Below are 15,000 nucleotides of genomic sequence, written 5' to 3' on the forward strand. Positions count from 1 at the left end.
GTAGGCCATCACTCCACCATCACTCCACGTTACCTGTAGGCCATCACTCCACCATCACTCAATGTTACCTGTAGGCCATCACTCCACCATCACTCAATGTTACCTGTAGGCCATCACTCCACCATCACTCAATGTTACCTGTAGGCCATCACTCCACCATCACTCAATGTTACCTGTAGGCCATCACTCCACGTTACCTGTAGGCCATCACTCCACCATCACTCCACATTACCTGTAGGCCATCACTCCACCATCACTCAATGTTACCTGTAGGCCATCACTCCACGTTACCTGTAGGCCATCACTCCACCATCACTCCACATTACCTGTAGGCCATCACTCCACCATCACTCCACGTTACCTGTAGGCCATCACTCCACCATCACTCCACGTTACCTGTAGGCCATCGCTCCACCATCACTCAATGTTACCTGTAGGCCATCACTCCACGTTACCTGTAGGCCATCACTCCACCATCACTCCACGTTACCTGTAGGCCATCACTCCACCATCACTCAATGTTACCTGTAGGCCATCACTCCACCATCACTCCACGTTACCTGTAGGCCATCACTCCACCATCACTCCACGTTACCTGTAGGCCATCACTCCACCATCACTCAATGTTACCTCCAGGCCATCACTCCACCATCACTCAATGTTACCTGTAGGCCATCACTCCACCATCACTCCACGTTACCTGTAGGCCATCACTCCACCATCACTCCACGTTACCTGTAGGCCATCACTCCACCATCACGTCCACGTTACCTGTACGCCATCACTCCACCATCACTCAATGTTACCTGTAGGCCATCCACTCCACCATCACTCCACGTTACCTGTAGGCCATTCACTCCACCATCACTCCACGTTACCTGTAGGCCATCACTCAATGTTACCTGTAGGCCATCACTCCACCATCACTCAATGTTACCTGTAGGCCATCACTCCACCATCACTCCACGTTACCTGTAGGCCATCACTCCACCATCACTCAATGTTACCTGTAGGCCATCACTCCACCATCACTCAATGTTACCTGTAGGCCCATCACTCCACCATCACTCCACGTTACCTGTAGGCCATCACTCCACCATCACTCAATGTTACCTGTAGGCCATCACTCCACCATCACTCCACGTTACCTGTAGGCCATCACTCCACCATCACTCAATGTTACCTGTAGGCCATCACTCCACCATCACTCAATGTTACCTGTAGGCCATCACTCCACCATCACTCAATGTTACCTGTAGGCCATCACTCCACCATCACTCCACGTTACCTGTAGGCCATCACTCCACAAACGTGGGAGAAAGAACAGCAGCGGGAATGGAACCCAGGCCCTCACGGACACTGTGTTTACAGATGAGCTTCTCATCTATTCTGCTACTTTCCTCAGACTACTTCTTCTCTTCTTCTTCGTTCGTGGGCTGCAACTCCCACGTTCACTCGTATGGACACGAGTGGGCTTTTGACCGTTTTTTTTACCCCGCCATGTAGTATACTCCGTTTTGGGGGGTGTGCATGCTGGGTGTGTTCTTGTTTCCATAACTCACCGAACGCTGACTTGGATCACAGGATCTTTAACGTTCGTATTTGATCTTCTGCTTGCGTATACACACGAAGGGGGTTCAGGCACAAGCAGGTCTGCACATAATCATGTTGACCTGGGAGATGGGAAAAATCTTTACCCTTTACACACCAGATGCCATTAGCGAGATTCGAACCCGGGACCCTCAGATTGAAAGTCCAACAACTCGACTATTGCGCCCGTCAATCGAAAGTGAACAAACTAAGGGGGGGGGGGAAAAGAAAAGAGAAGAAAAAAAAATCCTTCCCAATTCCTTGTCCTGCCCTTCAGTCTCTATAACCATGAGCTTTTAAACCCCGTGATTCCTCCAAAGAGCCACTGAACACGAAACTGTCGACTGCTTGCAGCATAGTCGGGTAACTTTTGTTAGCTATCTGTCATTACTTTATTAAACAACGGGAACCTTCCCAAGTTTGCTCGAAGTTTAGCAGAACTCGTGAGTAGTGAGTGCACTGAATTACAATTCACAATGCACTGCGGTGCACGGGTAAAGGAACAGACAGAAGGATTGAAATCAATACCTCACTTACAGAGCGACATGCTACTGGCCTCTGTTTGCCAAGTCTTCTTCTCATTGGATTGGGCAGACCTTTCGGATGTCGACACGCGCGCGCACACACACACACACACACACACACACACACACACACACACACACACACACACACACATCACTGGCAATTTCTGTTCTTCATCTGAGCGGTCTCAACCCCCGTTCAGCTTACATCCCTGTGTGTCCTAAGAAATCCAAACGAATACCAAAAATATCTCACCTGCATCTGATACGGACATTTTTCTTGACCCCCCACCCATCTCCTTTCCTCCACCCCCCGGCCCCCTACCCACTCGCCCCCCACCCTCACCCCCACCCCAACCCCATACACACCCTACTTTGTCTGTGAAGGAGCTAGTGGCAGAGCCCGTCAAATTGGGGGCAGGATAATTTCACCTCTCCAAGGGATGCAGTCCCTTGGGAATCAAAGGCTGCTTTGAGACAGTTTTGGGGGAGAAGGTACGACCCCTTGAAGTCGTGGGTGGACCCTCTCTCTGTCTCTGTCTCTCCCCATCTCTCTCTCTCTCTCTCTCAGACACACACACACACACACACACACACACACACACACACACACACACACACACACAAGAAGAATGTGGGATGTTTGCAAGGATAACCACAAAAAAAGAGAAAACAAACTTCCATTCAGTAAAGTGCAATGTTTCACATTCTTCCTAATCCTTATTTTGACAACGGAACTAACCATAACCACATACATCATACTATCTTCAAATAACCAACTTGGTTAAACAAGACAGTACTCATGCTTTTAGAAAAAAAAAAAAGTCCACATAAGTATGCCTAATGTCGAACTGCAACGACTTCTTATTTGAAGAACTCGATAACAAGTCAACATCACTAACTCTCCTCGTCTCCTAACCATCTGCTGATCAGTCAAAATGAAGTCTGGCTCTGTCAGAGCCGCACGCCCAGAATGTGCAAGTGTCCAAGAGTGTGATGGAGGGACTGATCACCTCACCTCACCTCACCTCACCTCACCTCACCTCACCTCACCTCAGGCCCATAACTACAAAGTAGTCGTTGGGGGGGGGGGGGGGGGGAACCTGAGGACCGCAGACGCAACCTCCCTTCTCCATCTGTCTCTGTCAGCAGCCGCCGGCAGCAGCTCACGTGTATGGAGTCCGGTCCATTGTATGATGTTCTCATGCCAGTTCTTCCGCTGTCTTCCTCTTCTTCTCCCGCCCTCGATGGTGCCTTGCATGATTGTTTTGGACAGACTGGTGTGTCGAGTGTTGTGCCCAAACCATATCAGCTTGCGTCTCTTCACAGTTGAAAGGAGAGGTTCCTGAGGTTCTATCTCCATTGGTGGACTGATCACTGGAATTTTATTCAATTTAAGCTCGCTCTTGTTGCATGTTCTTGCCTGCATTCGTACTGGGTTATATCCTGGTCGTGTACTGTTTTGGGTTTTTTTTTAATCTTTTTTTTCCCAAGGCCTGACTAAGCGCGTTGGGTTACGCTGCTGGTCAAACATCTGCTTGGCAGATGTGGTGTAGCGAAAATGGATTTGACCGAACGCAGTGACGCCTCCTTGAGCTACTGATACTGGTACTAATTAAAATGGTCATCTTAACGCTTTCTCAAATGATAACGGAAGTCCAAGCAAACGAATGCACGTGTAAATAAATAAATAAATAAGAAAGAAAATAAATAAATAGATAAATAAATATGAATAAATAAATGAATGAATGAATAGACATCTTTGTGTCAGTCTAATGTAGTGATATTTGACTTCTACAGCAGTTAGCAGATAGATTGATAAAAAGATAAGCAAACAGAAAAAAAGTCTCCAAGAGTGCAAGTCAGGAAAGCTATTTCAGGAAACCGATGCACGGACCTTTCTTTTCAGAAGCGTGATTCCATATTCTGACACTATGCCTGACGACACACATTCCGTCTCTGTCGCTATCTCTGTCTCTGCATGCCTCTCTGTCTCTCTCTGTCCGACTGTCTGCCTGTCTCTCCCTCTGTCTCTGTTTCTGTTTCTGTCTCTGTCTGTCTGTCTCTCATTCGCTCTCTCTCTCTCTGCTTATCTGTCTCTCTTTATCTCTGTATATCTTTCTCTCCCTCTGTCTCTCTGTCTCTGTTTCTCTTCTCTGTCTGTCTGTCTCTCCCCCCCCCCTCTCTCTCTCTGTCTGCTTATCTGTCTCTCTTTATCTCTGTATATCTTTCTCTCCCTCTGTCTCTCTGTCTCTGTTTCTCTTCTCTGTCTGTCTGTCTCTCTCCCCCCCCCCCCCTCTCTCTCTCTGTCTGCTTATTTGTCTCTCTTTATCTCTGTATATCTTTCTCTCCCTCTGTCTCTCTGTCTCTGTTTCTCTTCTCTGTCTGTCTGTCTCTCTCCCCCCCCCCCTCTCTCTCTCTCTCTGCTTATCTGTCTCTCTTTATCTCTGTATATCTTTTTCTCCCTCTGTCTCTCTGTCTCTGTTTCTCTTCTCTGTCTGTCTGTCTCTCTCCCCCCCCCCCTCTCTCTCTCTGTCTGCTTATCTGTCTCTCTTTATCTCTGTATATCTTTCTCTCCCTCTGTCTCTCTCCCCCCCCCCCCCCTCTCTCTCTCTCTCAGTTCAGCCGGTTTCATTGTTTCATTGAGTTCCACGTGTTCTGTTAAGCTACATTTACTGCCGCATGTTTGATTTCCAAAAGTTCTTTATTAATTTTCAGCTCCCCCCCACCCACCCCCTCCACCCCACCCCTGTACCCACCCTCTCCCTGCTGTCGTTTTATTTCTCCCAGCTTTCGTTACATTCAGCGTGCACTATGAAGGTAGACTTGCTGCTGCCTGTTTTAGTTCAAAAACCTTGTTCATACCTCTCTGATTCTGTGTCTTCATGTTTTACATTTATTCGCTTATTTATCACCATTGTTGTCTTATTTATTTATTTATTTATTTATTTTTTTATTTATTTTTTTTTTATTATTTTATTTATTTTTATTTATTTAAAAAAAAATCATTTTATTAGTATTACTATTATTATTACTACTACCTTTTTCTATATTATAATTATTATTCATTTATTTATTTATTTATTTATGTAAGCTTATCTATTATTTATTCCCCTGTTTTTTTGTTTTTGTTTTTTTTGTTGTTGTTGTTTTTTTTCTCAAGGCCTGACTAAGCGCGTTGGGTTACGCTGCTGGTCAGGCATCTGCTTGGCAGATGTGGTGTAGCGTATATGGTTTGTCCGAACGCAGTGACGCCTCCTTGAGCAACTGAAACTGAAACTGATTCTGTGAGGTCTCTGTCTGTCTGTCTGTCTCTGTCTCTCTCTCTTTCTCAGTCCCTCTGAATTCTCTGTCTCTCTCTTTTTCTCAGTCACTCTGAATTCTTCTCTCATTCTTTTTTTCTTTCATCTTTTCTTTATACCTTGGAAGTTGGTGTTTCTGATGGGTACTGTGTACGTTGCACCTGTGACCGTAGGTTATTATGCACTAGTTTTTAGATTGATATGCACTTGTATGTATCCTAATTTCTACTACATCTGTGTTTGTGTATGGTTTTCGATTTATGTTCGTATTTTGTTATGTACTATCCCCCCCCCCCCCCCCCCAATATTCCTTGTTACCCCAGTACACTTGGTAATAAAGATATATTCTATTCTATTCTACATTATCTATGTGTTGAACTGTTTCATTGTCGCAAGCACATGTGTGATAATCACTCAGTAATGCTGGGCCTCGGTCTTAATGCTCCGCCCTCGAGTTTCAAAGACTGCACTGGCTCTTTGTGCTGCAGCCTTAGGTAGGGGCTAGTTGCTCTTCGAGGACCATCCCCAACGCCGACCGTCCTGAAGCCCTCAAGGTCGAGAGAGTGGGGATGTAACTTTGACAAGACGCTCTCCGAAAAAATCAAATTCTAGCCCAGAAAGTAGGAGCAGCAGTTTTCCTCGACTGTTGCTCTGATGGTTGTAGTCGGACGCGACTATCATACATGGATACAACCTCATCTTCATCATCATCATCATCATCTTCTTGTTCTTGTTCTTCATCATCATCATCGTTATTATTATTATTATCATTGTTGTTGTTGTTGTTGTTATCATCATCATCATTATTATCATTATTACGATTATTATTGTCATTATTATCATTACTATTCCCCTTGTTCTTCTTCTGCTTCTTTTTCTTCTGCATCATCATCACCATCATCATCATGGTTGTTGTTATTATTATTATATTATTATCATCATCGCTATAATTATCATTATCATCATTATCATCATCATCAGTATTATCATTATCATTATTCCTCTTCTTGTTATTACTATCATTATCATTACTATTTCCAGTCATCATTAGCATTATCATCATCATCATCATCATCACCATCATCATTACCATCATCATCACCTTCATCATCATCATCATCATCATCATCATCATCACCATCATCATCATCATCATCACCATCATCATCATCACCATCATCATCACCATCATCATCATCATCATCATCATCATCACCATCATCATCATCACCATCATCATCACCATCATCACCATCAACATCATCATCATCACCATCATCATTACCATCATCATCATCATCATTACCATCATCGTCATCACATCATCATCATCATCATCATCATCATCATCATCACCATCATCACCATCATCATCATCATCATCATCACCATCATCACCATCATCATCATCATTACACGTACTCTCATCACTGTTCCAGAAGCCAGAACCATGCAGTCCGTGTGCCGCTTGCTCCTGGCGCTGAGCTGTGTCCTGGGCGTGGCGTCGGTCCTTGGGGTGCCCGCGGAGCGCCAGACGCCATGGCGCCTCGAGCAGGGGGTGGCCCCGGCGCCGCTGGTCAGATCTCGGCGCCAGGCTCTGCCCGGCTCGGGCATGGTGAGGGCCGTGTTGGGGGTCTGTGGATGGAAGTGGCGTGTGGTGGTGGTGGTGGTGGTGGTGGGGTGGGCGGCGTGGGGGTAGGGGGTGGGGGAATATTTTGTATTTTTGTACTTTTTAATTTGTATTTCTTTTTATCACAACAGATTTCTCTGTGTGAAATACGGGCTGCTCTCCCCAGGTAGAGCGCGTGGCTACACTACAGCCCCACCCCCTTTTTTTTTTTTTTTTCCTGCGTGCAGTTTTATTTGTTTTTCCTATCGAAGTGGATTTTTCTACAGAATTTTGCCAGGAACATTTTTGTTGACATAGGTTCTTTTACGTGCGCAAAATGCATGATGCACACGGGACCTCGGTTTATCGTCTCATCCGAATGATTAGCGTCCAGCCAAGGTCTAGTGGAGGGGGAGAAAATATCGGCGGCTGAGCTGTGATTCGAACCAGCGCGCTCAGATTGTCTCGCTTCCTTGGCGGACGCGTTACCTCTAGGCCGTCACTCCAGATAGAATGGAGTGGAATAAATATAACGATTTCGTCAACGCTGTGTGTTCAGTGGACGCACACCGAGAGACAGACAATCAGACAGACTCGGGATTTCAGTAGATTCAACACCAGAACAAAAGACACGAGACAGACAGACAGACAGTCTAGCGATTTTTTGATTGATTGATTGATATAGATACTTATATAGCGCCTGTCCTCGGTGGAGACCAAGCTCTAAGCACTCATCATTCGTTTCCTGTGTCATTCAGTCCGGTTTCAGACACGCACACATACACACTCAGACAAACATGTAACACTTTACGTGTATGACCGTTTTGTTCATTTACCCTGCCATACAGGCAGCCATACTCTGTTTTTGTGGGTGTGCATGCTGGGTATGTTTTGTTTCCATAACCCACCGAACGCTGATATGGATTACAGGATCTTTAACGTGCGTATTTGATCTTCTGCGTGCGTATACACACGAAGGGGGTTCAGGCACTAGCAGGTCTGCACATGTGTTGACCTGGGAGATCGGAAAAATCTCCACCCTTTACCCACCAGGCGCCGTCGCCGAGATTCGAACCCGGGACCCTCAGATTGAAAGTCCAACGCTTTAACCATTCGGCTATTGCGCCCGTCTGTCATTAAACACCAATACAAAAGACATGAGACAGACAGATATACAGTCTAGCGATTTAAGTAGACTCAACGCCAAAACCTGAATACATCCAGAAAATATCAACAGCTGGTAAGGAAACCAGAAACTCCATGTGCTTTTTTTTCTTTTTTTTTTTTCTTTTTTTTACATCTGGCGTGGTTAATTTGGGTTTGATCTGAATAAATCTGTATGGTCAGGAGCAAAAGAAGTCACAAAAGAAATCAGGTTAAAAGTTCTACACTTGGAAATATTACATAACATTTACCCAAATAACCTAATTTTAAACAAGGCCTGTCTAAGCGCGTTGGGTTACGCTGCTGGTCAGGCATCTGCTTGGCAGATGTGGTGTAGCGTATATGGATTTGCCCGAACGCAGTGACGCCTCCTTGAGGTACTGATACTGATACTAAACAAAATGAAATTAAAAAAACAAACAAATGCTCCTACTGTTGCGACACAGTTGACGAAATTGAGCATTAAATCCCTCCTCGTGTGTCTGCGCATGGAAAAGATCAAACACGCACGTTAAAGAACCCGCAATCCATGTCAGTGTTCGGATTATGCCTACATGGCGGGAGTAAAAACTGTCATTGACGTAAAAGCCCACACGTGTATACGAATGAACATGGAATCGCATCACACGAAAGAATAAGAAGATTGTGCAACAGACTACCAGGGGCAATCTTAATGCTTTCAGCATAAACTTTAGAAAAAAAAGTACCGATCTCAATATACCAGCCAAACAACACAACCTGTCCACGAGTGTTTGCGGTTAACAACACCATGTAAACACTCAAAGTGTCTTTCAAGACGAGAACGAGGTCACTGAAATATCCCTCATCGATTACTTCTGAAAATATACAGACGTCCTCAGATACAATCTTGAGGAGATGACAAACCCAATATTGACTCTGTCTGCTGTTCAAATCACCGCAATCGACGGGACTATGCTTGAAAGACAGACTGCAGACTGATAAGGAGCGAGAGAGAGAGAGACAGACAGACAGACAGAGACAGAGACAGAGACAGAGAGAGAAGATACAAGAAAAAAAGAGAAAAAATGAGCGAGAGAGAGAGAGACAGACAGACAGACAGAGACAGAGACAGAGACAGAGACAGACAGCGGCAGAGAGAGACAGAGAGAGAAGATACAAGACAAAAAGAGAAGAATGAGCGAGAGAGAGAGACAGAGACAGAGACAGACAGCGGCAGAGAGAGACAGAGAGAGAAGATACAAGAAAAAAAAGAGAAGAATGAGCGAGAGAGAGAGAGACAGAGACAGAGACAGACAGCGGCAGAGAGAGACAGAGAGAGAAGATACAAGAAAAAAAAGAGAAGAATGAGCGAGAGAGAGAGACAGACAGACAGACAGCGGCAGAGAGAGACAGAGAGAGAAGATACAAGAAAAAAAAGAGAAGAATGAGCGAGAGAGAGAGAGAGACAGAGACAGAGACAGAGACAGCGGCAGAGAGAGACAGAGAGAGAAGATACAAGAAAAAAAAGAGAAGAATGAGCGAGAGAGAGAGACAGAGACAGACAGTGGCAGAGAGAGAGACAGAGAGAGAAGATACAAGACAAAAAGAGAAGAATGTATAGTATTACACGGAGAATGGCAGGCGGATCAAGAGAAGAATGTATAGTATTACACGGAGAATGGCAGGCGGATCAAGAGAAGAATGTATAGTATTACACGGAGAATGGCAGGCGGATCAAGAAAAGACCTGTTCGGTTTAAACACACATCGGCGAGATTACCCGAAAATACAAACTCAACATTATAGGAAAGCGAGCACAGCAAGCTTAAAGCTTTAAAAAGCATTCGAATATTCCCCCCAATCGCCTGTAATAGTATGTCATGGGCTTGGGAGAAATGATTCAAAAGTTCTCTCCACTTCAATTTTATTTAATTGGGTCGCGTCGCCCAACCAACCGTGTTTGACATGATATTATTTGACCGTATATGACAAGGGAGGGAGGAGGAGGAGGGGGAATTTTGTTTAATGTCCCGTCACACGTACCCGTGATGGAAGACATTTTGTTAGAGTATTAACCCTTTCGCCGCCAGCCAATTTAGAGTACAAAATTCCCTTGCGGTATAAACACAGAAAAGACAGTGGCTAAGACTAGCTGGGAACCCCCCCCCCTGCGATGTATAGAAAATATGGCCTGTCCTACCATCGAACATTAAGAGCAGTAGGTTCATGGATAACAGAGCAATGAATGGTCACCATTCAGTGACATGGGTCCTCTACCACGCCTGTGCATAAACGCGAGCTTGGCGGTGAAAGGATTAATGTATACATGTCCTCAGGCCTTTCAATCTGACATTTGAGTATTATCGTTTAGAAGGGGAGGGGGGGTGTGGATGAATGGCGAGTCGGGGAAAACGGGGCACATGAGGGAAGGAGGGTGGGTGAAATTTGAATTTTAAAAAAAATTTAATATCTAAATACAATTACAGGAAATTACTTAAAGGACTTGGTAAAAGAGAAGTCGTTAGTGAGCGAATGTGAATGGGTTTTCCATCAGGCCATGGTCCCTCATGAAGGAGTAAGTGAACGAAATACTACAGAACTTTCAAGCACGAAAAATGAAATACTGCATCAGAAATATAAAAGTGAGAGAGAAGGGAGAGGGGGAGGGAGGACGGGAGGGAGAGAAGCGGGAGGGTAGAGGGGAAGAGAATTTAAATGTTAAATCAATCAGAATTTGAATTTTTTAGATGGCGCACATTTTTTCATGCTTTCAATCTGTTCTTGCTAATCTTCGTCAAGCGCGAACACGGGAAATTAAAGGAGAACTCGCAATTCAGAATTTAATTTACAAGGGCACTGAATTGTCTTGTGTGGAGGTCAAAAGCAACAAGGAGTAAAAAAAACAAAACAAAAAAAAAAACAACAACAACAAAAAACCGACGAAAGTGAAATGACAGACAAAATATGAGCCTAATTTTTTTTTTACTATGAAAAACAGCCAGATGTGTGCTCTTCTTGAACCTGCATTCAGAACCAGTAATTGTTGCCTCGTACTTTAGTGGCTTATATTTCTGGGATGTCAGTTCCACGCTTAATTCATTTCTCTTGCTGACTGAGAGGATATGGTTATTCTGAGGGTTGTTCCGACGTGAGCCCCTTCACAGACAGTCTAAGCCGATCTGTAGAAACGATGCAGACTTTTGCTTTGGTGACCCTGGTTGCTGGAGAATTCAGTCACTATAGTTTGCTGAACAGTCGTTTCAGTCTTTCTGTCGTGAGGACATACATCAGCGACCGCTTTCTTCGTTTTGCCTTTGATCAGAACTACACTGCCTCAAGCGTGTTTTCCTTGTGTTTCAAAGTTGCAGTTTTGGGTCTAAATGGCTGCCAAAATACCTGTAAAGTTGAGTTTTACGATCCATTGGCTAAAGGCCTTAAGGTCAGGTTGTTCAGGGCTGCGACAAACGAACCCAGGTGTGGCTATGTATGGTGAACTTGGAGTGAGCTGTGCGGAGGTAATGCCACTGAAACGGTGCAGATGATGAGGCAGCAAAAAAAAGGAAAAAAGAAGAAAAAAAAAAGAACAAGTCAGAGCTCGGGTCTTGGTTTGGTGAAGGGTGCATCGTTCTCGGTGGTGAATCTCTACATGTCTGTTCTGGTGTCAGACCTCTGGCTGTCTGTTCTGGTGTCAGACCTCTGGCTGTCTGTTCTGGTGTCAGACCTCTGGCTGTCTGGAGAGGGGTAAAGTCCATGCTGCTGTTGTTGTTTTTTTATGACGTTCTGAGTGGGTGCAGGGGTTGCGGGGGTGTCCTGGTTGTCTGCATAGGGGTGAGGTCATGTGTGCTCTTCCGGGTGTGAAATCCATCAGGAGGTTGGGCCCTATCTTCCTTCTGTGAACTCTCAGAATACCGTTCAATTTCTGTTGTCGAATCACCTTCAGCTTTAAATGTTTTCACAACCCCCGAAAACGGAGTATGACTGCCTACATGGCGGGGTAAAAAACGGTCATGCACGTAAAACCCCTACTCGTGGACATACAAGTGAACGTGGGAGTTGCAGCGAACGAAGAAGAAGAAGGAGAAAATTTTCACTGAGATTCGAACTTGCTTAAGGGTGGGTGGGGTGGTAGAGGAGTTGTGTGTCTGTGTCTGTGTCTGTACATGTGTCGGTGCTTGTGTCTGTGTCTGTGTATGCTTGAAAGACAGACTGCAGACTGATAAGGAGCGAGAGAGAGAGAGAGACAGAGACAGACAGACAGACAGACAGACAGACAGACAGACAGACAGCGGCAGAGAGAGACAGAGAGAGAAGATGCAAGAAAAAAAAGACAAAAATGAGCGAGAGAGAGAGAGAGAGGAGAGAGACAGACAGACAGACAGACAGACAGCGGCAGAGAGAGACAGAGAGAGAAGATGCAAGAAAAAAAAGGAGAAAAATGAGCGAGAGAGAGAGAGAGAGAGACAGACAGAGACAGAGACAGAGACAGACAGCGGCAGAGAGAGACAGAGAGAGAAGATACAAGAAAAAAAAGAGAAGAATGAGCGAGAGAGAGAGACAGAGACAAAGACAGACAGCGGCAGAGAGAGACAGAGAGAGAAGATACAAGACAAAAAGAGAAGAATGTATAGTATTACACGGAGAATGGCAGGCGGATCAAGAGAAGAATGTATAGTATTACACGGAGAATGGCAGGCGGATCAAGAGAAGAATGTATAGTATTACACGGAGAATGGCAGGCGGATCAAGAGAAGAATGTATAGTATTACACGGAGAATGGCAGGCGGATCAAGAGAAGAATGTATAGTATTACACGGAGAATGGCAGGCGGATCAAGAAAAGACCTGTCGGTTTAAACACACATGGGCGAGATTACCCGAAAATACAAACTCCACATTATAGGAAAGCGAGAACAGCAAGCTTAAAGCTTTGAAAAGCATTCGAATATTCCCCCCAATCGCCTGTAATAGTATGTCATGGGCTTGGGAGAAATGATTCAAAAGTTCTCTCCACTTCAATTTTATTTAACTGGGTCGCGTCTCCCAACCAACCGTGTTTGACATATTAGTTGACCGTTGACAAGGGAGGGAGGAGGGAGGGGGGGGGAATTTTGTTTAATGTCCCGTCACACGTACCCGCGATTGAAGACATTTTGTTAGAGCATTAACCCTTTCGCCGCCAGCCAATTTAGAGTACAAAATTCCCTTGCGGTATAAACACAGAAAAGACAGTGGCTAAGACTAGCTGGGAACCCCCCCCCCTGCGATGTATAGAAAATATGGCCTATCCTACCATCGAACATTAAGAGCAGTAGGTTCATGGATAACAGAGCAATGAATGGTCACCCTTCAGTGACATGGGTCCTCTACCACGCCTGTGCATAAACGCGAGCTTGGCGGTCAAAGGATTAACTCTTTCCATACGAACGGCGAAAGAGACGACGCTAACAGCGTTTCATCCCAATTACCATCATCAAAATATTGCAAGCGGAAGGCTCTTATACTGAAGACGTGAATGTTGACAAAGAATATCACAATTCTGACGACGGAAGCTAAAGGTTGGGTCATTCAGACACCCACTGGACATCCGAGCGGTCTGTGTAGAGGAGAAGAGAGGACTGGCCGTACTGAGTGAGTTAATGTATACATGTCCTCAGGCCTTTCAATCTGACATTTGAGTATTATCGTTTAGAAGGGGAGGGGGGGTGTGGATGAATGGCGAGTCGGGGAAAACGGGGCACATGAGGGAAGGAGGGTGGGTGAAATTTGAATTTAAAAAAAAATTAATATCTAAATACAATTACAGGAAATTACTTAAAGGACTTGGTAAAAGAGAAGTCGTTAGTGAGCGAATGTGAATGGGTTTTCCATCAGGCCATGGTCCCTCATGAACGAGTAAGTGAACGAAATACTACAGAACTTTCAAGCACGAAAAATGAAATACTGCATCAGAAATATAAGAGAGAGAGAGGGGGGAGGGGGAGGGAGGACGGAAGGGAGAGAAGCGGGAGGGTAGAGGGGAAGAGAATTTAAATGTTAAATCAATCAGAATTTGAATTTTTTAGATGGCGCACATTTTTTCATGCTTTCAATCTGTTCTTGCTAATCTTCGTCAAGCGGGAACACGGGAAACTAAAGAGAACTCGCAATTCAGAATTTAATTTACAAGGGCACTGAATTGTCTTGTGTGGAGGTCAAAATCAACAAGGAGTAAAAAAAATAATAATAAAAAAACCTGACGAAAGTGAAACGACACACAAAATATGAGCCTTTTTTTTTTTTTTTTTTTTTACTATCAAAAACAGCCAGATGTGTGCTCTTCTTGAACCTGCATTCAGAACCAGTAATTGTTGCCTCGTACTTTAGTGCCTAATATTTCTGGGATGTCAGTTCCACGCTAAATTCATTTCTCTTGCTGACTGAAAGGATAAAGTTATTCTGAGGGTTGTTCCGACGTGAGCCCCTTCACAGACAGTCTAAGCCGATCTGTAGAAACGATGCAGACTTTTGCTTTGGTGACCCTGGTTGCTGGAGAATTCAGTCACTATAGTTTGCTGAACAGTCGTTTCAGTCTTTCTGTCGTGAGGACATACATCAGCGACCGCTTTCTTCGTTTTGCCTTTGATCAGAACTACACTGCCTCAAGCGTGTTTTCCTTGTGTTTCAAAGTTGCAGTTTTGGGTCTAAATGGCTGCCAAAATACCTGTAAAGTTGAGTTTTACGATCCATTAGCTAAAGGCCTTAAGATCAGATTTTTCAGGGCTGCGACAAACGAACCCAGGTGTGGCTATGTATGGTGAACTTGGAGTGAGCTGTGTGGAGGTAATGCCACTGAAACGGTGCAGATGATGAGGC

General features: G+C 44.7%; 1 protein-coding gene across 1 annotated transcript in view; it reads left to right on the plus strand.

Moving 5' to 3' along the window:
- Positions 1-15,000, plus strand: part of LOC143288914 (uncharacterized) — a 99,066-nt gene that overhangs the window by 14,728 nt on the left and 69,338 nt on the right. Inside the window, exon 2 of the mRNA XM_076597584.1 lies at positions 6,856-7,031. Coding sequence (XP_076453699.1) covers positions 6,867-7,031 — 165 coding nt within the window. The 5' untranslated portion in view covers positions 6,856-6,866. The remainder of the gene's footprint in view (positions 1-6,855; positions 7,032-15,000) is intronic.

This window comes from Babylonia areolata, chromosome 13 (genome assembly GCF_041734735.1).
Source record: "Babylonia areolata isolate BAREFJ2019XMU chromosome 13, ASM4173473v1, whole genome shotgun sequence".
Lineage (NCBI taxonomy): Eukaryota > Metazoa > Mollusca > Gastropoda > Neogastropoda > Buccinidae > Babylonia > Babylonia areolata.